Raw genomic sequence first — 25,979 nt, 5'->3', positions numbered from 1 at the left:
AGAGGTAAGAGAGTTGCGAGATGGGTGGGGGATGGAAGACAACAGAGAGATGGCATTTATGTTATTATTGGTGCATGTGCAAATAGGAGGGTCCTTTATTATACAAGTACCAATGAGGAGTTCTCATTTGACAGTTTTTGAATTATTCATGACCAATTTGAAGCATAAAAATACTGCCAGAAAAAAAAAAAAAACTACACTAACACTACTTGCTCTCATACTGCTGGAAACCCTTCTTACAGTGTATTAATACCATTAAAAAAAAAGTTAAAAGTGGTGTAGTAGTGGTGGGTAACAAGCCAGCATAGTAAGAGAATAAAAGGTTTTATTGGCTCTACTTGCGGAGGAAGTGCAATCTGTGGACAAACTGTCTGGGGATTTATAGAAAGGCAGAAATATTGGTCATTTTGGCACATGGACAACCAGGAAACTCTGGCTGCCCAAATAGTTTTTCACGTTCAGTTATCTGGCGTTATTCCATTTCATGAAAACACACCACCACAAAACTTCAATAAACCTGTTGGGTGTAGCTCAAGTTTTTTCTTTTTCTTTCAGAAGGGACTGCAGAAGTAGAGCAGCATGACCACTGCTACTGAAAGTTATTTTCATGAAGGGAGTACTCAAATAAATCTGTCTTCATCTAAATCAAGCTTACTGTGGCTCATCATCACAGACACCTCCATGCTGTGAATATGGTCCATGTTGCCAATCCTTATTTGCTGCTGAAAACTCTATGCTCAGGCCCCTCCATGTCAGTCCAGTCTTGTCTGAGATCCTGCGGTTTCACTGACACCAGCGATGACACTTTAAGCGACTTGGAGGGTCACTGTGGATTTACCCCTGGGTGGCAGATGGAGCCCACCTAAACCTAAAGCGTAGCTCTAAAATGGCTGGCCTCTGTAATCCATCCTGTGACAGAACAGGAAAAGCCTGTATACATAGTCATTATGAATTAATCCCTGGAGATTACTGTAGTTTTCACTGGGACTTGATAATGACAAGTGGGTATGTGTGGATACAATACAAAGACATATAACTAGTTATAATAATCTTACTCTGAAAGCTTGGCAGAAGCACAAACTAATACTGACTTTTATTACCTTTATGTCCTTAAATCACAGTCTGCACCAAACAAGTAGGAGGATAATGCAATTTTGAGGATTTTTTGTGAGATTTTGCTTTTATGAGGGAGTTTGACAGCACAGAACGACAGAAAATATGGTAAGAGACAGACGTGGACCTTACTTTAAATCATAGGAAGGCCAGGCCACCTTCTACCTGCACTTTATTCTATACTATGTCAAGCAATCCAGTGTAACATGAGCAAAAACCTCTCGCTCTCACCTGATGCTGGAGATGAGCTGTCGATGCTCATCAGTGGCGAGTATTTCCGGCAGGACGTAGGCCAACCAATCGACTCTCTTTTCGGCCGCGTATTGCTTCAGAACAGTGAAGAGTCTCTCTTTCACTTCTGGCTCATCGCCTAAAATCTGATCAACCTGATGGAGAGTGAATGATGATGTTAGAGGTTGGGCTACTTTGAGGGTTGTTGTAACCTAGTTTTACACAGTGCCAGATGAATTGTCTCTGCATTCTGGTTCTATTCTGGACTTGTCTTGGCCTGTTACAGTAAAAACTATTTAATGGATTACATATGTGTATTGTATGTAATGGTCCTCACACGTTTATGGATTCATTAGTTTAAATCCCACACACAAATGTGAAAGATGTTGAAGAATTAAGCTGATTTACTGTATGCTATTTTGGTGTTATACCAGAGCTTTCCATAAACGCCAGCTGCCGACCAAATGGCCGACTACTCATTTAAGTCCAGCCAGCTACTTTATTATAATAATTTCTGATTCTAATAAAATGGTTTTAATTAACAAGTTGCGATTCACTATGTGTGTACAATTACGTCCATTAGCCTCCGCTGCAAAACAATGCCAGCATGATGATAGAGAAATGTTCCTATCTGTCTGTATCAGTCCTGCCCCCACGTACTCTATATGAATGTGTGTGAGCACTCAGGTAAGAGGTTGTGTAGTGCCGAGTAGTGAGCGGAGAGTTGTCTTCAGTGTTTGACAAATATTAGCAAAATAATTGATGACAAAACACATTAAGAACTGCATTGATAGCACAGACAGGATACATCCTCATTAGACAGGCTACTCCAGGAAAAAAACACCGGAGGCAGCAATTTGATGATTGCGCAGTAAGTATTAAAAAGTTCACTGAAAGCGCTGCATTTTCCATATACACCGCATGGGCTTAATGAATGAACTAATTAATGAAGTATCTTTATTTACGTAGTGCTTTTTACAGCAGAGCCATCTCTAAGATGCATTGCAAACACACTAAAACAGGCAATGTTGTCGAAGTAACAGGCCTGCGTCATATGAGGAAAATGTAGGCTACGCCTCAGCCTCACACTGATAGTAGAGATGAAAACAAAGACGAAGATGACTAGAAATTGAGTTGATTCAGTAGATTTATATGATTTGAGTCTAGTGATTCATGTTTTGTTACTTTAGAGTTACTGTATTATTGGCACAGGTTTTATAAATAATTTAATTTACAACCAAAACATAGGCTAGAAATAGAAGAGTGCATTTATGTTTCTAGTAAAACAATACATTAACCATCATTGTGGCATGTCTTGATAAACCTCACAGTGAAGGTGTTAATAAATAAATAAAATATCATAAATATGGTCTAATGATTCTTAATTACAAAAGTTCTGATCAGTCAGGAATAGGGGAGGTTTTGAATATAAATAGCTATTTATAGACTGTATGAGCTAAAATGCACAAGAAGTCTGATTCTCCTTTACAATAGTTCACTACATGTTTACAATTGGGTAGGCAAACTAAATATGCAATAATTAAGATCAGTGTATATGATGGAATAGTGGCATTAGAATGTGCCAGAGGCCACCAAATTTGGGCTTTCACAGACAAAATATTTCTCCAGGGGGCATGGACTGAGAAAATTGCCTCTTAGCTGGCGACTTTTCCCCACTGTCCATATCCTTGTAGAAAGCCCTGGTTAAACTCCCCATCTGTGCTCAACTTGACCAGTTGTTGAAATTAACTTGGACTCAGCCATTCATGCTGCTCGTACCTTCCTGTTGAACTCAAGAGCCTTGTGTTTGCGGTCCAGTCTCGCCCCCTCTCCTCCCATCTGACTGTCCTCTATGCTGACGCTGTGTTTCTGCCGCGGGCCGAGACACAACACCCCTAGACGGAGCGTCCTCCCCTGAGAGGCCTTGATCAATGCTGCGGCCGTCTCATGCTGCCTGACAGGGATGCCGTTGACCTCCATGACGTAATCCCCAGCCCTCAGACCCGCGCGACCAGCTGGGGAGCAAGGCGAGCAGTCCTCCACCAGCAGGGGGCAGTCTCCCACAATGGTGAATCCAAAACGACCATCCGGACCTGGTATGATGTCCATCTGTAATGCAGGAAAAGAAAATGAAGAATAAAGAAAATATAAAAGAAGTTGCCTTGTTTGGCCCCAAACCCACTTTGAAAAACACCACAACAGACAGTTTCATTTCCAATCTGGACATACAGTTACTGATAACTTCACTATGACATGTAGTTGTACAGGCATTAATCTACATATGTATTGCTGTGATGAACTCAAGAGGTGTAACACCTGCTGTATGCGGGACACCACTCCAATGCTGGGAGGGATGTTCTTCTGAGTTTGGGCGATGGCGATAACGGCTTGCGGACCCAGCGTTGACACATTGTGGCCCTCAATCTCCAGGACCTGGTCCCCGGCCTGCAACCCTGCCAGGTGGGCGCTGCTCCCTTCCTCCACAGACAGGATATAACTGGGTCCATTCCCACCCAGCTGGAAGCCAAACTCCTCAGGCCAGCCCTGGTTGGACGTAGGCATGCTGAGGACTTAAATGAGGGGAGGGTAGTGAATGAGGTGGGAGAAAAAAAAAAGGATGTAAGACTGTAGGATGGGAGAAAAGTGACCATAGAAGTCTAATAATCCAAGAGGTGTGGTGGTCCCGCACTACAATCTCTAATGCACTTTGGAGCTTCACTGAAGAGACAGTATGCTAACAAGACTAGGACAAAACCTTGTATATGGCTGGACCGTGTATGAAATGCTAAAGGGCTTTTAATTTGAAACGATGGATACAGGAAGTGGCAACCAAGCCCCTAGGAAGTGCGCCAGGCTTTGACTGAAGCCAATTTGACCTAGGGCCTTTCTCAATACCAAGTATGCCAAATTCAGACTTGCATACTTGCTAGTTTGGACTTGGCAAGTTTGACTCAGGAGTACAAACTTCTGAGGACGCAGTACGATCATTCTACAATTGGAACAACAGCAACTCAGCTTCAACACACCTATCTGACTGTACTGTGACAAAATAATCTCGACTCAAAGCTCAACTAATACTTTTTTTCTCACAAAAAAATGTCATTGACAGAGAGATGCAGTAAATTATGTTATTCAGTCTGTAATGTAGCTATAATAAAAATCCAAACGGTTGTATAGCTTAATAAAGTTAGTTAATATAGACTGATCTGTTGATTTTTATACGTTTATATTTATTGAAATGTGGTGATATCTGTACAGCCTATAGCCTATAGAGCCCCAGAGGCAGCGCTGTTGTTCTGTCCAGTAAAAACATGAAGCTTCACTTTACAGACAAACTAATGTGGCAGCTATAATTGTTATATTTCATCTGTGAGACCAGCATTTATCTTCCAAAAGGAATTATATCATATATCAAAATGCTACAAAGACATTAGAGCAGTGGTAAATCACCAAGAGCTGCACAGATCAGTTTGTTAGATCATTTCCTCCGCGGGATGACGACAGACGTTAACCAGCTGATCATCGCAGAAGTCAGGCTGCTATTCGCTGACAGGACTGGCTGGTCTCACCCGGCTAGCAGCTCGTCACATCTCCGAAAACGTCAGAGAAAATTTCCAAATAGGCGTTATTTGGATAAACTGACCAAACAATGGGAATCTAAATGTTTACTTTCTCGCCTGACACTTAATAAAGTGACATATTAACAGTCCTACAGCGAAAATTACAACAGCTTAATCTCCGCCATTGCTGCCGGTTGGTGCGAAATGCATTCTGGGATACTTAGCTTCGGCGACCTTCAACCGGCTTTGGCCGACCAATGGTGTAACTTCATCACTCAGTCAGTCAGTCAGTCAGTCAGTCAGGGACAGACATTTGCGTTTATGGGGCTGGCGCCGCTGTTGCGGTCCAGCCAAAACATGAAGAAAACGACACAAACACATTCAAACACATAAACTTACCCACAGCAGTCAATGCACTCCAGTCTACTGACATTGCAAAAGAACCCTTAGATCAAATAATCCTTTGCATGTTATACACACAACTTGAGATACATCTGTGCCCTGTCTCTTCTCCTTCCTGCTCTCTCCTGTGTCTCAAGTTGTACTATCGCGTGCGGCTCTGTAACCCTCTACCCTGAACCATGACACACTCAGCGGTCCCTGACCTGATTCACAAACTCCAAAGCAGCCAATCAAATTAAGGCATCGCAGAGATTGTGACCTTAATTAGCTTGAGAGACAAAAGTTCCTGCAGCAATTTTTTTCATTCAGTGCACACGCACGTCTTTCCTGTTGAATAGTAATTATGCAATAAAGAATGGGAGTACACCATTGGCTGCACTGATGAGTTCTACGCAGGTAAGATACCGGACAGCATTAACTAAAAAAAACATCTCAAAAATGATAAATACAGAATTACAGAAATTGAGATGTTGGTTTTTGCTAAATATAATCTACTATAAACCCCACAGCTCAGCTGGAGGCTAATGATGTGATCCACAGCCTCCAAAACCACAGCACAGCAGGACTCACACAGTGGACGAAGCTGATAAAAGACTTACAGAAATCTTTAGATGGATACCGAGAGCCCCGTTTGCTCTGCCGAAAAGAGTATCTGCCTTTTTTGTTTTGCAAAAACTTCTTCATCTTGAATGTCAGACTTTTATCCAATCTGTCTTCTCAAATATAATATGAAAAAAAAAACCCAACTCCCCCCTGACCACCCCACAACCCAAAGTCAAACAGAAAGGGTGACGAACTCAAAACATTGACCCATTCCTCCACTCTGAAACCACAGCAGTCTCCTCGTGAGCAAGGGGTGAGTGTGCATGAAAAGCGAGTGCAGTCTCTCTGTGGGTGTGTCAAGGAGTTGGTCCTGCGTCTCATTCCTGATTCATCCTTGGGCCAGCCTGCTTGCACAGTGTTAATCAGAAAACTGGGACGCATGCACCCGCGCACCTCGGTTCCTTAATAATTCTCTCTCCAAAAAGGGTATTGTGAGGCCTCATTTTTCTATAAATACACCAATGTGTCTTTTTCCTCCTCCTCCTCTCTTGGCTAGGTGGCTCTCTGAGGGACCGCTCCTGGCCCAGAATCACTCTGCGTCGATGCAAGAAAGCCTGATGAGTACTAATTGGAGCGTCTGCTTGCCTGGAATTCTGTGCGTCCATGTGTGTGTCTCCATGTGTGCGAGTAGATTTAAATGTTCAGTCCATTGAGAAGGAGCAGGGGCAATTTAAGACTTTAGCCTGCAGGATTAGTAGGATTATGGGCTGAATCTTCAGCTCTCCTCCACCCCCGGTTATTAATACTGTAGGAACACATGGTCCCCTCCCTTGATGGATGTTTACACTCACTATAGTAAGAGAATATTGTGAAAGCCTTGTATTTAAGTCAGACAGTGTGACAGATCACTGCAGTGTCAAGATACAGTCTCAATCGGAGGCTGAGCTGAGTAAAAGCAGGAGTGAAAACAGGCATTTCACTGATAGTGCAGAACAGGTGCAACAGTTAGATCATCTTAAAGCCACTCTGAGTCTGTTTACACTTGGTTTTAAAATGTGTTTCGGTTATCCAAACACAAATGGACAGCCGAGAGACATCATCGTTTACACCTGTGTCTATCACGCATCTCCAAGGTGCCCAGCTGACCATTTGTGTTCAGATTTCGTTACTGCCTACGTCACTTCCGCTAGAGGGTCCAAGGGCCCCGTGCATAGCTATTAAGTCAGTCTGTCGCCTGAAAAGTGCCAGATTTATTTTGCACGGACTAGCTAAGAAAACTAAAATGTTTCAAGAAGAGCAACTACCACATTCTGCATTGATGACATATGTTCCAGTTACGTCGTTTTAAGGGACGCATGAGCATTTACACCACAAGAGATATGTGGTCAAATGCGTCCCAAACCACTGTGGTTAGAGTGAGCGGATCACAATGTGTCTTGGTGGTTGTTTACACTTGTATTTAATATTGTCCACTTGTGATTCGATCACCCAAGACGCATTTTTAAAACCAAATGTTTTAGACCAAAAGAAACATAAGAAAATAAATGGGCAGATTAATTGATAATGAAAATGTTGGTTGCAGTCCTTATTATAGACAAGTGATAGTTAGGAGTGAAAAGGTCAGAGCTATAGTACCCGCACGATATTCTTACGACAGTGAAATGACCACATGCTAGAAAAAAAAATTAGTTAATGTGAGACTTACATTAGAAAGGTCTTTCTTGTGTTGAAACATTAGTCAATGAATCAACAACAATTCAAGACATTTGACAGTCACAGCTCTGATGTGAGGATTTCCTGCTTTTCTTATGTCGTTGTAAATGTTATATCTTTGAGGTTTAAACATCTGCAATCTGAAGACATCTCATTAAACTCTGGGATTGTGGTGAGTTTTACTATTTTCTGACATCTTATAGACAAAATAATTAATCTGTTAAAAAAATAATCCAGCATTTAACCAATAATGAAAATAATTATTAGCTGTAGCCCTAGTTTTTTTGTGGCGGTTGTTGTGGAACAATGTTGCAATGACCTACTCAAGCAGAAGTGCTTTTACATGGGGGATATTTTTCTTAATTATCTGTGAAAAATACTTGTTTGAAGTCCCAACATTGTACACCTAGTACACTTCTTCTGAGGACTGAATGGGTGTCTACATATTGATTTTGATTGACATCCCCCTCAGAGTTTGGTGACCTCATGTAATTCCCAGCAAAGCTCCACCCAACTTCAACCTTAACAAGGGTCTAATTAGTCTGAAGTGAAAACACCTGTGTGGGTTTGCTGGCCATTTGAAATGCACCTGCAGTATTAGTCAAAACCACAGACTTACTTTTGAGAAGATGGTCGTTTAGAAATATATTTAAGTAAATGGCAGTAACTGATACTTTAAAGAGTAAAAGTTTGTTTTTTTGAAAAGGAGATCATAGTTAAAAGTGATTTTTATGACTGAAAATACTACAGAAGGTAGAGTTCCCTATAGATTTATTTAATTTAAAAAAAATTCAATTACAGCAACGAGTAAATTTAAAAAAGCTAATTCCACCCTTGAATATGAGAGATTATGTCGAGAGGGAAGATATCACAGAGAGAGTATTATATAATATTATATTATGTTACTGTATTAAACAGTATTAACTTATTGTTAGGGTACCTCAGGTACAGACAGCTTCAGGGCTGCTACTAATAATTATTTTCATTATCAATTAATGAAATGATTTTTCTCAGTTTATTAATCCCTCTCTATTAACAAGTTGCATTCAGTATTAAAATGAGAATTCATCCCAGCTGAAGAGAAAGTACCTGTAAGGAAGCCTTCAGGTGGACCTACTGGAGTGTGAACCGTCATTAGTGGCAAAGCACACAATAAGGAACAGCCCGTCTGGTACCAACTGAATAATTCAACACGAATGGCTGTATCTCCAAACAGACACTGTTCACTTCAATCAAACTCTCCACTTACATGCCAAGACGGTTACTCGTGTGTGACAAGAAGACAGACAGAAAATGACATTTCACAGGCAACTGAGTCTGATAAAACTGTCTCAGCCTTTTCGCTTAATTAGTCCAATTGTAATAATCACTTGAAATAATTATTACTGTACATTTGAGTATGTCTACATTATACATTAGATTAGATTTTCTCTTTATGATAGCAAAACTGGCACTTCATCACTGTTATGAGAACACAGAGTGAAAAAGTTTCAGAAACAGTTCTCAGCTTCAAAATGTATCTACAAATACACAATATTTTGTGAGCAATAACCTCTGTAACACCATAAACATTTAAAATCATCTAAAATGATACAAACACCAGTATAACCCACAAAGGCTTAAGCACAACCACACACACCGTACCTTTTTAAACAGCATCCACAGACGTGCATGCAGAGCTCCTGAGTAATGCTCTCCTCTCCAGCACTGTGAGCTGTAATATGAGTGTCGGGCCAAGTCAGCAACCAGATCCAAGAGGTGTCTTGTGATGCCTTTTTGCATTGTGTGGAGCAGTGGATGTCAGTGACAGAGAGAAAAAACAACTAACTAACTCTGAGATAGTCGTTTATGTAGACGGTGAAGCCAAAAAAAGGTCAAGACAGTGCAGTCATCTTTAGTGGTCTAATTTCTGTTCTAATTTGGAAGCAGGAATGTGCTCCTTGCATGACATTAACTGACCTGCTGGATCCAGGAGAAAGCCTAAATGCACCATATCTGCTCTTCATTCAGGAACAAAGACAAACTCTTCAACTTTTTTAAACATATAGGAGTCTGGAAAACTGAAGCCTGTCATGCTAAAGACAGTAAAATGGGATGCCCCTGTGGATAAATAAGAAAGTCTGTATTGAGATAAGTACGTTCAATATATTCCAAAAAGGGTGAAAACATTAGTCTGACTATTCACAAAGAAAACCATACTATACATAAGAGCTGCACAAGTGTGAACTAGTTATTTTACAGTTATATATAAGCTTTTAAAAACAGGAGTTTACTGACATAATGCAAACTAATATCATTTTCTCCACTTTTGTATCACATTTATATCAGCATACTGTTTGAAACAGACGTTTTTCCTCTCATAGCTAAGCAGCAGTATCAGCCTCAGCAGGGACGTTTGACCCAACCTATCATCTGTTAGCTTTGTAGTTAGCAACGTCGATGCTAAGGAACTAGCATTGTTTACAAGACATGGGCATGGACCGAAAGTGGAGCTGACGGCACACGCTACGAAACCCCAAACAGCTATGCTGACGTGAGATAAAACACTAAAAAGGCAGCTATGTGTGAGCTCGACTAGGAGGTAAGAGGAGAGATGAAAGATTTAAAAAGCTTTGAATGGGAGGGTCGGTATGGTTCGCTAACGTTGGGTGCTGACCTAGCGTGCTAACGTAAACTTGTTTATCAGACTCGTTTTCAGTTACATCTGCGTTTTTTGGATGTAGATATCTTCACCAGGTTGAGACAAAATGATTGGGAAACTTAGCAGTAACAAAACCATATGTTCTTGTTGAGTTTGCTCCACAAACACCTGTTGTTTCGTTTCTATGAAGCTCCCAGGTGAGACATGGATTTCCTCACTCTGTTCGCTATATACGTCGCGGTGGTGCTAACATGTATCGTCCTCGTCTGCAAATACTCAGGCCAGCAGCAAACCCCCTTCACTATCCTCTTCAACTTTCTAGTAAAGGTAAGAAAAGTTAACTGTACTTCTTCAACCTGACGCTGTGTGGCGTTGTTACACTAATTTCTCACAATACAATGAAAACACGTCCTCTGCTTTTACAGTTGTTGTCAATTTCCTTCACAGGTAATTTCACCATTCACGCCCAAATGGCTTCAAAAGCTTTCACAGTGGACCTTGCACAGGCTGTTTCATCAAAGGTTTGTAGTTAAAGGTCTCCTCCACACATGTATTAAGGCAAACAAAAATACTCTGCTTGGAACAATAATGTGTGTTTGATGTGGTTTTTCAGGGGAAAAAGTATAATTATCTTGCTAAAATCCTTAAAATGACATCTACTCCTTCTCCCCCATTAAAAAAGTCATACTTCACTATACTTCCATTCTCAGTGTTTGTACACTGGAGGCTTTAAGTTTCCACATCACTCTTGTATACTTTGAATATCGTACTAGGATTGGCTTCCAAACTATTTGTGATGTTACAAATCATGCTTGTAGGCCCACCCCTTAAAATCAGATTTTCAATGAGCACAGAGAAACTTTCCACTTTAAGCAGATGATTGTGAAACTTCTTGTGTCAAACTCTGCACAGTGAAGCTCAAACATACAACTGTAGGAACAAGAAGAAAAACACATTTTTGAGTGGAGGGGAACTTTAAAGTTTAGTGCTCCCAGAAATAAATCAATTCTCATTATATTTGATGGATCTAATCTTGTATATTAGTCTATCATTTTAGCCTCAGACAACTTATCTTATGTATTTACCTTCAGTGTTTGGCATTTGCCTTTCATTATAGGAACAACATGTTCATCTATCTACATATCCTGCTGGAGGGTGCTGTGTATGCAGAGTTCACCTATGAGGTGTTTGGCTTCTGCAGGGAGATGGACACCACTCTGACCAGCCTGTCTGTGCCTTACGTCCTGCTGGCCATAAAGTCTGTTTTCTTCTACCTCTGCATCAAGAGAGATCCAGGTGAAGTTTATATTACCTGCAGCATATATGCTAGAACATATTTACATGAGAAAGGAAGGTGAAATGCTCCATGTGAGATATGTAAGACTTGAACACCTTGATTACCTTGATCTTGGGAATGCCAGATGCAGCTACTATGCTCATTTACCCTCCAAACTCTACCTGAATTCTCTGTCTTTTCATATTAAAGGTATAGTTTTTATTTGGTCTGCGTGCTTGAATTCTTCTGCTGTTCACATGCCTACTACTGCTACATTTGCTGCAAATGCCTAATTTCCATGAAAGGTTACATGATAGATTCATCCAATTTAGTCTTAAAGAGTGGTTTTACTACTGGTTATAAGGCCCGTGTAATGTAGGTTGTGGGTTTGCAGAAAAGCAGTTGCATGTAGCATCAATTCCTCATAAAATGTATTACTTACTGTAGGTCATTTCAGATGGTGTTATACAAGAATAGGCAGAGAAAATATATTTTATTAGAATATCTGAAATCATGCAGCACTAGTATGTGCTTTGTGTTATTACACAGTGCTGTATTTTTTTCTCAACCCGCTCCTCTCGACTCACCATCTGACAGGCACAGTGACAAAGAAGAAAGTCGCTGGCCAGATACACATCTATCCGTATGACAGGAGACTGTTTCACCCAGGAGTCTCCTGTCCAACCTGCCAGCTCGTCAAACCGGCCCGCTCCAAACACTGCAGTGAGTCCTGCTGTTGTAGCAGCTATTCTCTTCCCTCTTGGGTTCATGCTGTACCCGTAGTTTCTCTACCTTTACAAAAATACTTGAAATGTATCAATGCTGATTAAACTTATTCATTGCATTTTTGTAGCAAAACATCTTCAAACCAGCATGTTAGAATTAAAAGTAACAAACAGTGACATAGTTGTACACTTTTTGTGCTCAAAGAAAGAAAAGTGCCAAAAGAAAAAACACATTTTCCTTGTAGTAGTGCTCACTGTATCAACACTTTGTATTTCAGGGGTCTGCAACAGATGTGTTCAGCGTTTTGACCACCACTGTGTCTGGGTGAACAACTGTATCGGTGCTCAGAACACACGCTACTTCCTGCTTTACCTCTTCAGCGTGTGCGCCATGGCAGGCGACATTGCCCTACTGACAGCAGACATGCTGTTTCATGCTGTATTGCGGTCAGGGCTTATGAGGGCCAGTTATATAGATGAATATGGCCAGCAGCAAGCAACGGGGCCTCTGTTTGTTGTACAGGTGAGACTCAGGACCACTGACATACTGTATATCATTTTATATGCTGCTCTAATAGGACATTTACTAGCTGAAGTGACTTTAATCAAGTAAAAGGCTTTAATTATTCTGAAAATCTAATGTTTGCCATGTTTTTCCAATTAGATATCTCATGTTGAAATGTTTTTCCTTCTGTCCTTCCAGCATCTATTCCTCACCTTCCCCCGAATTGTTTTTATGCTGGGCTTTCTGGTCTTTGTCTTCTTCCTGCTGGCGGGTTATGCCCTGTTCCATTCCTACCTGGCTGTTGTCAACCAGACCTCCAACGAGTGGTACAAAAGTCGAGGTTACGTTTGTCAGCACTGCCACCCAACTTCAACAGCAGACCATCTCTGTAGCCCAACACCAGATCACTCTAAAAGACACTACTACAGCCGAGGGCTACTTCGAAACCTGGGCGAGATTTTCTTCCCTCCGCAACCTGTTCGGAAAAAAGACAACTGAAAGATACTGCCTTCTGTGTTGTTATGCTGCATTCACTGTACGTTCCCCTCGGATTTACTGTCCACGAGATCTACTGCTACTACTACAGGGAAAATAAAGTTTATGTCAGTGATTTCTTTATGAGCTCTGGTGTCTGTCCTACATTTGTTTACATGAATTTGAAAGGTCTGGTAACAAAAAATATTGCCTGTTAATTACATATTCTAGCTGCAAGCTTAGGACACCTTATTCAATCCCTTTTTACTTTTTTGTGTATGTGAACTTCCTAAGCTGGACATGTAAACAAATTGACATGTAATTTCTTCAATACTACACCATGGCATGAGCTTTTGAATATGTTGTACTTTAAGCACTATTGTCTATTCCTGTTAGGTAACACTCTATTTTATAGGTAGGCAAGGATTTAAATAATGTCATTATTGTTATTATTATTACAAAATCCACAGTCCTTCTGTGTAAAAATGTATTTAAAAGTTTATCTAAAGCTAATATGAAGCTTCAGCGTCCAAATGAGTCAAATCAAGTAGATATCTTTCAATGTTAGTCTTTTTAGCCCCAAAGGCCCTCTTCTTGTGTCCCGCTAAACAGGGAAACACTGTCTGAGGAAACACAAAGGGGGAATTTGATGCTAAAATGTGGCAGATATCCACTTGATACAACTAACTTGGACTGCTGAAGCCTCATATAAGCTTCAGATAAACCTTTAAATGCATTTTTGCACAAAATGAGTAAAAATGTGGACACGCTGTGGATTTTGACCCCCATCACTTACATTGAAAGTGCATTTGAGAGGATCTTTTAATAGCCAGTATGAACAGGAGGATTGATTACAGCGAGGGAAATCTATTTCAGTGTTCATATGGGCACCTTTCAGACAGACTTGAAAAATTGTGAACTTATCCTTGAAAACTCATGGGAGCTTAGAATACCTCGATACTATAGTTAGTGATTTTGTTTTTTAAATTTTTATGTGTTCTTTTTTTTTAGTACAAATTGTGCGCAAGCGTGAAAGTGGGCCGGACTTATTTTTATGAGGCTCTTGTCCCTTTAAGCCGGTGCGGAAGTAACTGCAGTATTGATTGCAACACTTAGCTGGAAGGTCAGGCTTTCTTCCTCTGAGATTCGTTTCAACACTGCACTTAATAAACTAAACTGGTCGGTATTTGCCTCCCAGCTACAGGTAAGCGTCTCTACCTGCGGCACTGCTCCGCTCTATGAGCGTCGTAAGGCGGGTGACTGTGCTCTGCGGGGAAAGCAACGTGCGGTGACGGCGGTTGCGTGATAAGAGGTGTTAAGATTTGAATTGTAGTTCAGCTCTTCCCGATGTCTGGGTCTAAATGTACACAGCTGAGCGGACCGCTGGTGAAACAGGTGCTGGACTCCGTGGACAGCGTCCTGTTTGACTGCGATGGGGTCATCTGGCGGGGGGACCAGGCCATCCCCGGCGCCCCGCAAGTCATAAACCTGCTTAAGGAGCATGGGAAGAAAGTATTCTTCGTCACCAACAACAGCACCAAGACGAGGAAGATGTACGCCGATAAAATGTCCGCGTTGGGGTTCAACGTGACGGAAGAAGAGGTGTTCGGGACGGCGTACTGCTCCGCCATGTACCTGAAGACGGTCTGCAAGCTGCAGGGAAAAGTGTATCTGATAGGGGGCAACGCGTTGAAACAGGAGCTGGAGGCGGTGGGCATCCAGCAGATCGGGGTGGGACCTGACCACATCACCGGGAAGCAGATCGAGTGGGCCAACGTGCCTCTGGACCCCGAGGTGAAGGCGGTGCTGGTCGGCTTTGATGAACATTTCAGTTACATGAAGCTGAACAGAGCCCTGCAGTACCTGACCCAGTCGGACTGTCTGTTTGTGGGCACCAACACGGACACCAGGCTGCCTCTGGAGGGAGGCAAGGCCGTCCCAGGTAACTTAGGGAGAAACGGACACTACTGCACACTTAAATGCTTATTAATGGTTGTGTCTAGATGGTGATGATCCTCCAGACCCGCGTCAGATCTCGCGAGAGTGAACCTTTTAACACAAATCATGATCTTTCTCTAACACTAACCAAATGTTTTTTTTGTGCCTAAACCTTACCAGGCCTTAATTACAGCGTTGTCACATAAGAAAACATAATTATTTTGTATAACGCGCACAATGAAGAAACAACGCCTACAAATCTCGCGAGAGCTTCGTAATCTAGGGTAACCATGTAGATATGACCCTGATTAACAACAAACTGCTGACCAGAGCTTCTACACAACTCAACTCTTAATTTTGTTTGTTGAAATTCAAAGCGTCATTTTTGACTTTACGGTAATGTTGCTGCTTCAGTACAAATATATAATCTTTAAAATATACTTAAATGAAATTAAATAATGCTTAGAATACCAAAAAAACTTTATTTCCTTGTATTTCTATATGTAAATCCTACTATGCATGCAAAGTGTTTCCAAAAAGCCTACAAGCTCCTACCATCTGCAACATCCAGTAAATGGCAAATATTAATATGCTCTTCATTGTAATTATCAGTGTAGAAACAAAATACAACCTTACCTTAATCACAGATGATCAAGAATCCTCAAGGCCTACAGAAACTTGGTTTGACTTGAATGATATAGAAGCTTTGATCTTAAGAAAAAGCAAGTTCTAGGACACCTGACCAAAATTTACAAACCTCTAAGGATTTTCAAGCTACTCAGGAACTCTGATTTGATCTCAGTTTCGTTTTACAAAGCTAAACAAAAGTCACAGGACATTAAATAAAATTGTTGCGATTTGTCTATATATAATCACCTCATCTTATGACCCTCACTTCTCCCCCCAGGTACGGGCTGCCTGCTGCAGGCGGTGGAGACAGCTGCTCAGCGGAAGGCTCACGCAGTGGGCAAACCCAACCACTTCATGTTCGACTGCGTGGCCTCAAAGTATGGCGTCGACCGCAACCGCTGCCTGATGGTGGGCGACCGCCTCGACACCGACATCCTGCTGGGCTCCAACTGCGGCCTGAAGACCCTCCTCACCCTCACAGGAGTCAGCACTGTGGCGGACGCTGACGCCCATCAGAAGAGCGGCTGTGCAGAGAGGCAGGGGATGGTGCCAGATTACTACGTGGAGAGCATCGCGGACCTCCTTCCAGCTCTGCAGGGATGAGACTGCCAGTCTGTCAGTGTAGCTACGTGATAGCTTAGCTGCTATAAACCTGAGGCTTGCCTGTCACATGCTGGGGTCCATTGTCTTCTAAAAGGGATTATTTTTCATAAAGATTAATATAATTAAAGCCATAACAAAGTCACACAAGCTGCTGTGTGACAGAGGATACAAAGACACTATCAGGTTTTAACATCACTTTTATCTTCTACTGAATTATTATTATTTTTATTATTATTATTATTATTATTATTAAAACCTACTAATGTCAACAAAATGATTGGTTATTAAGTATGTAACAATGATTTCCTATATTGTTTCAAAGTACTGTACATGTTAAAAGTGTTACTGGACTTACTTTTTTGGGGAAATGAGAGTTGAGTGTACCCTGTCTGTGATGCAACCTCCCCTTAGGCAATTATGAGCACATACAAAGTGTCAATAGTTTGGGTAACATGTCTGTGTGTTAAGGTTAACAGTGCTGTTTCAAAGGATGGATTCACAATGTTTCATGTCTTTCTTAAAACAACGGTCAGATGCCTGAACAAACATTGACACGTTTTTCTTGCTGTAATCATTCCTCCTGTTCATACTGTCCATTAAGAGATCCCTTCGTAATGCACTCTCAGTGTAAGTGATGGGGAACAAACTCAGATGGCTGAAGTTTATTATCTTAAAGATCCCCTCCAGATATGTATTAAGACATATAAAATACTCTGCTTGGAACAAAACAGTGTCTTCTGATATTTTATATGGGTGAATATATTTCATTTAAAAAATGTAATTGCTGGACACAAGATGTCTTCTACTTCACTGTAATGTCCATTCTCAGTGTTTGTGCACTGGAAGTTTCAAGTTTCCTCATCTCAATGTGTAGGTTGAATATTGGACCTGGATTGGCCCCGAACTAGTCGTGATGTCACAAATCATGCTCATAGGCCTGCCCCCTAAAGATATTTTCAATAGGCACAGAGAAACATTTCCCCCCCAACAGCAGACGGATGTGAAAACAGCCTTCTAATGTCAAACTCTGCACATACATCATTCTGCACAGTGAAGCCCAAACATCCAACTGAAGTAACAAGAAGAAAAACACGTTTGAGTGAATTGTTATCTTCTAATGGTGAGTATGAACAGGAGGAATATTTATAGCAAGCAAAACCTGTTCATTTGGGCACCTGACTGTTCTTTTAAAACAGACTTGAAAAATGATAAACCTATCCTCTTAGCTTTATGTGTTTTTCATGGGATAGTGCAATGATACCCAGAATGACATTGTTTTAAAGGTAATCCAGTCTTCCTTTTACCACCCACTATTCCTGCCTTGTCCTAAGGAACAGTAGCCCTCCAAGAATCACTGAAAGCAATGATCAAATAATAATAATAATAATAAATGATCTTCACCAAATCAACCTCCTCTCTGTGGTTTTAAGTTAAAAGTGAACGCAGCAACCTTCCCTCTAAGTCTTGTGTTTAAAGTCACCTTGGGCTGTCATCAGCTGGATGCAGCAGCAGTCAGAGCTGCTTATCACCTCTCACCTGATGAGAGAGGCTTTCCATGCTGCACCTGCCTCACCCCCTTTGTCCATTGTTTGGGCTGGGGTAGGCAGCCAATTGCTTGTGTGTGTGTGTATATGTGTTTGTGAGACAGAGAGAGAGAGTCGTGGGGCAAAGGAAAGATGGATAATGTAAGAGGGGCGGCTGTCATATTAAGCAAAGGAGACATTACAAAAAAAAAAAGGAAATTGCAGGAAGACAAAACTTGGAAAATTGAGTTTGGCAAGATTGATGTGAGATTTGTGTGACTGCTTTTGGGAGGGGAACAGAGACACCAAAGGAGGAGGAGGAGGAGGAAGAGGAAGGGGGAGGTCTGTGGGGACAAAGAGAAGCTGGTCAGGTGTATTGGGTCTCAGTCAGCGCTGGTCATGACCACAGCTCCATGCCGGTAGCTACGAGAAGGGAGCAGACCGAGTGAGGACCTGTCAAGGGACACCAGGATGGTGAGGTGTTGGAAACATTCGGAAAACCATTTGGAGGAAGCACAGTGCACGGTAAGCAGGTGGATTTTTAATAGATGACAGATGGAAGGTTTGAGCAGGAAAAGGTGTCAAGACAGGAAGATGTTTGGTAAATCCAGCCGCCTCAGCTACATCACCAGCTAGAGTCAGCTGTACTCTATAATAGCTTGAAGTACAAATGTCAGCAGGTAGTCAAAATTGATCCATTCCCACCCTGCTATAGTTAAATGTATACATCCCATACTGACAAGTCAAGTACTATGTGGTAATATATCTTCAGGATGGGGGCCCTGCAGTGTCCCCCCACTTCCCACACAAGGCCTTCTGGGTCAGCCTCTCAGCCTCTCTGCTCCTGGTCATCATTGCCCTCGGTCTGACAGGGCACCTCGGGGTGTCCCAACCCCACACTCAGGTACGACGTGCGCCTCGCTCACCAGAACCCCTCATCCCTCCATCGTTGGAGCTCCAATTGATTGCCAGAGCTTCACGCTAATCACCATTTCTGTAGTCTTTACAGATTGTCCGAATCACAGCTCCAGATCAGACCGGAGTTCTCATCAACCAGTCAGCAGTCGTGGACCAGCAGAACGACCTGGTGACCTTTTCTGTGACCTCATCGGCAAACCAAACATCCACTGTGCTCTTTGATATCAAACATGTATGTATGTAGATTTTATGTGTTTTATCTACTACATAGTGTATCTGACTGTGTTAACAAACAGCATGATGGATGGAATGCTTCAAAGAAGGGGTGCAGGTTATGATGGGAAACGTCTGACGGTCTGCTGTTGTGTTTTTCAGGGTTTGATATGCTACAAACCTGTCGACCAGGACAGCTGCTTCCTGCGAGACATGGAGACGTCCGACTACGAGAACGTGCACTCCCTCCTGAGCGAGTCAACACACAAGGTAACGGCCGGTGACATTTCCACACGTGAGAACTGAGCAGAGGTGATATATAATAAGGGTTCCCTCGCTGCCTTCAGGATATGTGAGACTACAAAGCACAACAACAGAGAAAGAGTAAGTTGGGGCTGCCCTTTAAGCTCCTGCCAGCCATTTCTTAAATTGCAGCCTGACTAATGAGTGAACTGGCATTTCTGATTGGTGATTTCTGACTGTGACTCATAGCTTTAATCCCTAAAGCACTGAGCCCCTGAGCCAGGACCTGCTGGGTTTCATAGGGTTTTTGCATGACTTCCTCACCACTCTGTTCAACAAGACGGGTGAAGCGCACAGGGCCTTAAAGAGCCTCATAGTCTGCCCCTCTCGCCTCCACGGCTGAATTCCTAGGCACATCTGATCCCTTCAGCCCCCTCTGCGTACCCAGGATCCTCTTACAGGAGTTTACGGCAGCGAGCCTGAGCCCTGGACCGTGCACAATGGCCACTCTGTGTGAGAGCTTTTTAGCTTTTAAGACTCCTCTGTTGGATTAAAATACAGCCCGATCCATTGGTTAGTCAGGGAAGGAACTGTGTGTATCTGCTTGAACATAAGTGGATCTCTGATATTGACAACCTTACAGACACTTGAGGTTCTGGATTGAGCTGTGTGGCCCTCAGGATATGATTTGTGTGGGACTATCTGATTTTTAATTGTGCTTTGACAATATGAGCAGGTGAATGGTCAAGGCTGTGGTTAAATAGAGACCAGAGATGTGATGTGGGAGCTTGGAGGTGAGCTCACAGGGAGTTCTGTTTCTTATCTTTTTTTGCACAATACCACATTTCCACGCATCAAAAGCAGCAGTTGAGTTTTTGTGATCCCGTCTCGTGGTGTCACATGTCTCATACAGCTCCTCAGTATTCAACTTGCAGTCATTTAATCTACGATAGGCGGGATAGGCCCTTATGGATGGAGAGTAGATGTGGTTTGTCCCTCTGTGCTGCAGCACAATGGTCTTTTACAGCAAAGGAAAACTGCTTGTTACATGACCCACTCATAACAGCACGTTAAGTGGTCCACTATCAGAGCCAATCAGAGCTGTAAGTGGCGCAATTACACACAGTCTTTGTGATGAATGAGAGCGCAAATGTGCAACCTCATTGGCCTCATCAATAAAGATATCAGGCTAATAGCAGCTTAGGTTTCACCTCAGCTGCAATCTTGGTCTTCCTTTTCTTCTTCCTATCTCACCTGCTTTGACTACAATCCTTTCATATAACCTTGTCACTTGTCACTAGTTGAATATGATTTCTCACACTTATTAAATGACACTGCAGCTCAGCAGCTTCTGTTCTTTTCCGCGGAGGACAAAACTTCTCATCTGTTGTGATACTGTCCTCAGCAGAGTCAGTTCCAGCTGTATGGGAATGAGACACAGAGGCAGACGGAGTTCCTAGGGGTGCTGGCAGCCAGTCAGGTGGACGTATCCACCCTGGAGGAGCCTCTGCAGGCTCTGTGTCAGGACAGGACCGTCCACTGGACCAGGAGGGCCGAGGGTGAGAACAACCATACTTGTATTAGAGATGTTTGACCAAAACTAACAATGTATCATTTGAGCAATTATTACCTTATTCCTCTGTTCCGTAGAGCATCATTGTTGTCCAAAAACTATTAAAAACACCAATGAGCCACACTGTTGCAGTGGGCGACATGGCCCTTTACTGCTGCGAACACACACTGTAGTTTTGAGTCAATCCAACATAAACTGTCACTAGAGAATCAAATGTGTGTTAATCCAAAACTGAAAAAAGTACCCAAGGAACACACCATTAACTCCTGTTTAAGTAATGTTTTCTAAAAACAACAGTGCCCAGCTTATGTGGAGCATTATTAAGCCTTTTTTAGAATAAGACATGTATTTTTGACTAGTTTTGAAAGTGCCACAGAAAGGTGAGGGAAGTCAGAAAATATTGAGAGATGGACTAACACAGTTTTCTGGTCTTTCCTTTACTTTAATAAGGATAAGGCTCAATCCTGGTCTCATAACAAGTTAAGGAACTATGAAAAACAGATTTTAGCTTAACTCTTGATTTCTGGAATGGTTTTATAGGAGTAGTAGAATAAAGACAATATGACACTTAAGAAGACTCATACTACAGATGATTTGAAATCATAATTCACACCTTGGACCTTGGTGACACTTCAGATGAAATTACCTTAAAAACTTTAAGAGGCACACGTGGTCACATTTAACACAAGAGGAGTTTGGGAATAATTTGAAAGCACCCACAGACACTGTACTACTTTAAAATTAGTCATCTGGCAGCTCCATAACGAAGAAATGTGTCAGGCTGAAACCTAACACTAATCTAAGATGTACAGTGACCTTTCCTCAGGTGCAGTAAATGGCAGACTGAAAAAACCTTATGCATTTGTACTCACTGCCGGCAACACGTTTTCCCCCATACAGACGCAATAGCACACACTGATTAGGCTGGTTTTAGACCATCATTTATGTGTTTAAAATGTAAATACTGCAGAAAAAGCACTTGTATTAATACCAGGAAAAACAAAAATGTTTTTATCTAATAATATATTATTCATGTATAAAAGTTGTCAAGAGGGATACACTTCCCTCCAGTTATCCAGTGTGAAATCTGGGTAATTGTAAAACTACAGCATAATATTCTGAATTTAGGGTGTCAGGTTTGTTTTGTTCCTTCATAGTCGAGTTTGACAGTTTGTTGACATCATGTTAACTAAATCTGTATCTTATCGAGGACTTTGTCATGTTTTTTATGAGCCACCACGGTTTCTCTGTTTCTCAGGCCCGGGGAAACAGAGGCTGGTCTACTTCTGTATCGACATCTGCTTTCCCAGCAACATCTGCGTATCTGTTTGTTTCTACTACCTGCCAGAGTGACTGTATATTCTCTTCCTCTCCTCCCAGCAAAAGATCAGGGAAACAAAGTTGTCTTTTTAGCTCCCTTTACAAGAAAAAAAAAAAAAAGAACAAAAGCCAGCTTTGACGGTTTCCTTTGTGCCATACTGCCGCCAGTAAACCAGTGAAGCAGCCAACTCCTTCAGTACATTTCCATCCTTCCGAGAGAGAGGAGATGGAGACAGGCTGTCACGGTTATTGCCAAAGCCCCATCGTCACTCTCTTCATGTCTTATACCCTCTGTGGCGGCACACTTCAGAGATTACAGAAGAAAGATCCCCTTTTTTGTATGTGCCTCTAATTGTATTTCCTGTAACCCACTGCTGCAGTGTAATTATGTGTAACCATTCCATTTGCAATGTGAGTGTTTGGATCTGTCCAATAAAAGACTGTTGGTAATTTTTGGCCAATTTTTCTTCATTAAACTGAAAAAAGGAGACTGACACAACTGGAGGACAGTAAGGACTTGTGTAAATCTTGTGTTTACTGTGGAATCATTTTCTGTACATTGTTTGAGAAGAATACACCTTACAGCTTAACTTTGAATAAAAATATGAAATGAATTATACACATCACACACCAGAGATCAATCAATTCCATGGCATATACCATTATCAGTCTACTGTGAATAATATTTTGATACAGTAAATAAGGTTTACTATAAAAACAATGACATTAACTTGAAAGGTATCTCCTCTTGTGCACAGAGTGAAGAAGTTAAACACCTATAGGGTCAATGATAAATATTACCACGTTTTTTATACAAATTTATAGATTGGCGGTACAGAAATCACTACCTCTGCTTCATTGTGGATGGATTTCTTCTTCGACGACTGCCTTAATTTGGTGTAAAAAAGATTTTTGCTTCATATCTTGGCTGTGATGTTATGCTGTTATGTGATGTTATGCTGAGTACTTACAGGCATCTGGCGGGGAAACAGCACTGTAGGCATCTTGGTACACAACTGAGATTCATTGTAATGTTCAAGCAAATGTCTCAACTTTCTCAAGATGATGAGTTTCTGGGAAACTGTTTAATAATTCCCATTGATGCCAACAGTCATGCACCATCTGGGAATTGAGTCCCACGCTTTTCTGTCCTTATCCCACCTGTGCACAGACTGTTACCTCCCGTCTCTTTTTCTCTATCCTCCTCTTCAGCCCAGCACACTGTCATTGAAGGCCAAACACACCACAGCCTTCTGGTGGCCGCTGTACTCCCTCTTGATCTCCCCGGTCTCCACACACCACAGACGAGCCAGGTTGTCTGAAGAGGCTGCGGATAAAAATGAGAGCCGAGACCTTTAGTTCACCTTGAGAAACATACACACTGAAGTTATCAAACCTTTACCTGCTTCTCTCTAAAAGGCTAAAGTCTGTGTCTCTGTGTTTAGGTCTGAAGGTGAGTAACAGTGCCCTGATTTTGAAATGATCATTTATCATCTCACTACACAATGGTATTAAGATTGCTGGACTAATTGCCAGGGCAGGCTTTGTTAAATATGCACTGACCAGTGACAATATACTGGGAGTCTCCGGAGAAGGCACAGTCCCACATCCAGCCTCTAGACGTCTCTCCGGGATTGTTGCTCTTGATGCTCAGCTCTGTCATCAGTGAGAAATTGGACGTCCTCCAGATCTTACAAGTCTGATCTGCTGAGCAGGTGGCCAACAGACTAGGAGATGACGACAAACACACAACAAAAGTCAATATCATCGACAACAACACGAGAGCAGGAAACTAAACTTTCTGAGGAAGGCGCTCACGTGGAATCGGGGCTAAACTTGCAGCGGAGGGAGTAGCGTTTGTGCGCAGGGATCTTTGTTTTGGGAATGAGCTGAGTCACCTCATCTCCGATGCCTGCAGCAAGATTCCACACGTAACAGTTTCCCTGTTAGAAGGACAGAAGGACCAAAGGAGGCTGTTTTAATCAGGTTGTATCTGTAATATTTCCTTTAAACAAACATGTTACTAATGAGATTCTAATGCCAATGCCATTAATGGATCAAATTTACACAACACATCAAATGAAATGATACAAATGGCATTTAATGCAATTGTCACTGTGGTTTCTTTTCACTTCATTTTGGTCTGCTCTGCTTTCCAAAGAACATCTAACTCTTATACCAATAAAAATGTTGCATTTTGAGGTTTCCTGTAATTGGTTCACATTATATTTTCACATATGTAGTTTATTGAGAAGGAACTGTGCCAAATGTGTTTTTTCAGACTGTTCTGGTACTGACCGAGCTGTTGACTGCTGCCATGTAACTGGCATCTGGGTCAATATGAACTGAGTTGATGGAGACCTCTGGCTCAGGAATCAGCTGCTCATTGTGGTCAGTCTTCAGATCCCAGACATGAATCACACCACTTTGGTCCCCAACTATCAGTTCTGCCTGAAAACATACAGACATTTTACACACTGAGCTGTAAACATATATTGTAGAAAACCAACATAAGCAGCCAATAGTGAGGCTGTTTTTAAATTTTTATCTAATTTGTGATTCAGTGTAAATTGAATGTCTCACCTGGTTGGGATGCAGGCACACACAGTTGATTGGAGCATTGACCTGGAAGATCCTCTGACACTGCAGATTTCTTGACCTGTGAGAAACAGCAAGGATCAACTTTGCTTTATTTAACACAGTGTGACTGTGCTAAAAGATAGTTAGCTTTCCGTCCTGTACCTGAGGTCCCAGATGCGAGCCATGCAATCCTCCCCTCCTGTGTACATCCAGCGTCCATCTTCATGGAAGCCCACAGATGTGATATTCTTGCTTACGCCATCATAGTTGATCACCGGGTTGGGATTGTTGGAGTTCAGATCGTACATGCGGATGTGTTGGTAACCTGAAAAGCAGAGTGGACACTTATTGTGACATTAAGCAAGTATGCAGTTATGCAGCTGTGTATATAGCATGACAATGATGTTACATATGAGGTAAAAGGAGGGAAAAGCCTACCTGCAGCTGCAATCATACTCCTGTCAGGTGTCACCTCAAGTGAATTCACTTGCTGGAGGAAAATGTTAAGAAAGTGCAAGGCTTGGTACATACTGGTGGTGTACTGGTATAACAAAGGCACAAAGATGCCCTACAAATATACTTAAACAAAAAAAGAAAGTGGAAGGCTCAGTTCATTTAACAGCTCTTATGACAGCACCTATGTTGATTTTATTGGGATTTTTGATTCTATATCCATATAAAACCTAGCTTGAACACACACTCGACACATTGTTGACAAGCTGAAATGTTGATACATTTGTATGAACTAACTACTATCATCAGTCATTTGATCACAATATAAATTCAGTTTCAGGTGTCAAATGTCACAACCGGTTGTCTGTTAGGCCAAGTAAGGATACAGAGTCCTGGTGCTGGACTGTCCTGGTGCAGATCCCGCTGTGGGCCTGCCAGAAGCGGACAGTGTGGTCATATCCAGCCGTGGCCAGGATGACCGGGTCGCTGCCCACCGTCCCCTGGTTCACATTCATGCTTCACTGGTAGCTGTCACTGCTCAGAGTGAGGCATGTATGCCGCTGCGTATAAATGTACGACAATCAGCTACGGTACTTTTCTAGTCAAATGTCATTAAATGTAGTTAAATGTCAACTTAAAACAGAAACATTGATGAATTTATTGCCATGCTGTGGAAAATAAAGGGCACTAGTCAAGTATCAGCTAGCGCTAGCAAAGCAGCCGCTGTATTAAATGACTACGCAAATCGGACAATTAATGTTTAAACTTTACACGCTAACACATCGTCAGTTACATTTCGCCG

The 25,979-nt window shown here is 41.9% G+C and overlaps 5 protein-coding genes across 10 annotated transcripts in view; 3 read left to right on the top strand and 2 right to left on the bottom strand.

Annotated features, from left to right (window-relative positions):
• Positions 1–10,458, bottom strand: part of grid2ipb (glutamate receptor, ionotropic, delta 2 (Grid2) interacting protein, b) — a 49,497-nt gene extending 39,039 nt beyond the window's left edge. Inside the window, exons 1-6 of one of the 5 annotated variants that reach the window (XM_042397442.1) lie at positions 10,372–10,458; positions 9,522–9,662; positions 9,207–9,334; positions 3,661–3,914; positions 3,124–3,453; positions 1,345–1,499 (exon numbers count right to left, since the gene is read on the bottom strand). In XM_042397442.1, coding sequence (XP_042253376.1) covers positions 1,345–1,499; positions 3,124–3,453; positions 3,661–3,906 — 731 coding nt within the window. In that variant the 5' untranslated portion in view covers positions 3,907–3,914; positions 9,207–9,334; positions 9,522–9,662; positions 10,372–10,458. Of the gene's footprint in view, positions 1–1,344; positions 1,500–3,123; positions 3,454–3,660; positions 3,915–5,905; positions 6,072–9,206; positions 9,335–9,521; positions 9,765–9,839; positions 9,924–10,371 lie in introns of those variants that run through there. The other 4 variants (XM_042397443.1, XM_042397446.1, XM_042397445.1 and 1 more) reach the window with 4 other exon arrangements.
• Positions 8,210–13,330, top strand: zdhhc4 (zinc finger DHHC-type palmitoyltransferase 4). Of its 2 annotated transcripts, none has more exons than XM_042397453.1 (7): positions 8,210–8,315; positions 10,394–10,530; positions 10,651–10,724; positions 11,321–11,499; positions 12,077–12,202; positions 12,483–12,727; positions 12,908–13,330. In XM_042397453.1, the coding sequence occupies exons 2-7, from the start codon at positions 10,408–10,410 to the stop codon at positions 13,205–13,207; spliced, it is 1,047 nt and encodes a 348-aa protein (XP_042253387.1). In that variant the 5' UTR covers positions 8,210–8,315; positions 10,394–10,407; the 3' UTR covers positions 13,208–13,330. The 2 variants fall into 2 exon arrangements, with proteins under 2 accessions (XP_042253387.1, XP_042253386.1); XM_042397452.1 differs by lacking the exon at positions 8,210–8,315 and adding an exon at positions 10,011–10,143.
• Positions 13,331–14,236: 906 nt separating this feature from the next.
• Positions 14,237–16,984, top strand: LOC121886976 (phosphoglycolate phosphatase). Its single transcript, XM_042397455.1, has 2 exons — positions 14,237–15,125; positions 16,029–16,984. Exons 1-2 carry the CDS (start codon positions 14,531–14,533, stop codon positions 16,352–16,354), a joined length of 921 nt encoding a protein of 306 aa, XP_042253389.1. The 5' UTR covers positions 14,237–14,530; the 3' UTR covers positions 16,355–16,984.
• A 1,267-nt stretch (positions 16,985–18,251) lies between these two features.
• Positions 18,252–23,041, top strand: bricd5 (BRICHOS domain containing 5). The gene is made up of 6 exons (XM_042398038.1): positions 18,252–18,402; positions 18,650–18,781; positions 18,878–19,027; positions 19,171–19,278; positions 20,657–20,810; positions 22,083–23,041. The coding sequence occupies exons 1-6, from the start codon at positions 18,349–18,351 to the stop codon at positions 22,175–22,177; spliced, it is 693 nt and encodes a 230-aa protein (XP_042253972.1). The 5' UTR covers positions 18,252–18,348; the 3' UTR covers positions 22,178–23,041.
• On the bottom strand, positions 22,650–25,692 carry mlst8 (MTOR associated protein, LST8 homolog (S. cerevisiae)). The gene is made up of 8 exons (XM_042398037.1): positions 25,564–25,692; positions 25,163–25,214; positions 24,887–25,049; positions 24,728–24,803; positions 24,443–24,595; positions 23,963–24,087; positions 23,708–23,871; positions 22,650–23,471 (listed from the first exon to the last, which is right to left on the bottom strand). Exons 1-8 carry the CDS (start codon positions 25,690–25,692, stop codon positions 23,353–23,355), a joined length of 981 nt encoding a protein of 326 aa, XP_042253971.1. The 3' UTR covers positions 22,650–23,352.
• Positions 25,693–25,979: the final 287 nt, after the last annotated feature.

Source organism: Thunnus maccoyii, chromosome 20 (genome assembly GCF_910596095.1).
Source record: "Thunnus maccoyii chromosome 20, fThuMac1.1, whole genome shotgun sequence".
Lineage (NCBI taxonomy): Eukaryota > Metazoa > Chordata > Actinopteri > Scombriformes > Scombridae > Thunnus > Thunnus maccoyii.
Note: the sequence above shows the minus strand (reverse complement) of the source record. Positions and strands in the feature narration are given on the sequence as shown.

What these genes read in the sequence shown, in the direction of transcription:
- zdhhc4 (XM_042397453.1), top strand. Translation starts at nt 10,408, where the DNA reads ATGGATTTCCTCACTCTGTTCGCTATATACGTCGCGGTGGTGCTAACA. An exon ending in TCTTCAACTTTCTAGTAAAG is followed by an intron (nt 10,531 to 10,650) that starts GTAAGAAAAGTT and finishes TTTCCTTCACAG; the next exon opens with GTAATTTCACCATTCACGCC. An exon ending in GGCCCGCTCCAAACACTGCA is followed by an intron (nt 12,203 to 12,482) that starts GTGAGTCCTGCT and finishes TTTGTATTTCAG; the next exon opens with GGGTCTGCAACAGATGTGTT.
- bricd5 (XM_042398038.1), top strand. Translation starts at nt 18,349, where the DNA reads ATGGTGAGGTGTTGGAAACATTCGGAAAACCATTTGGAGGAAGCACAG. An exon ending in TGAGCGAGTCAACACACAAG is followed by an intron (nt 19,279 to 20,656) that starts GTAACGGCCGGT and finishes TACTGTCCTCAG; the next exon opens with CAGAGTCAGTTCCAGCTGTA. An exon ending in CTGGACCAGGAGGGCCGAGG is followed by an intron (nt 20,811 to 22,082) that starts GTGAGAACAACC and finishes TCTGTTTCTCAG; the next exon opens with GCCCGGGGAAACAGAGGCTG.
- mlst8 (XM_042398037.1), bottom strand. Translation starts at nt 25,692, where the DNA reads ATGAATGTGAACCAGGGGACGGTGGGCAGCGACCCGGTCATCCTGGCC. An exon ending in TGTGCCTGCATCCCAACCAG is followed by an intron (nt 24,596 to 24,727) that starts GTGAGACATTCA and finishes GTATGTTTTCAG; the next exon opens with GCAGAACTGATAGTTGGGGA. An exon ending in CTCCCAGTATATTGTCACTG is followed by an intron (nt 23,472 to 23,707) that starts GTCAGTGCATAT and finishes TTTTATCCGCAG; the next exon opens with CCTCTTCAGACAACCTGGCT.
- LOC121886976 (XM_042397455.1), top strand. Translation starts at nt 14,531, where the DNA reads ATGTCTGGGTCTAAATGTACACAGCTGAGCGGACCGCTGGTGAAACAG. An exon ending in GGGAGGCAAGGCCGTCCCAG is followed by an intron (nt 15,126 to 16,028) that starts GTAACTTAGGGA and finishes TTCTCCCCCCAG; the next exon opens with GTACGGGCTGCCTGCTGCAG.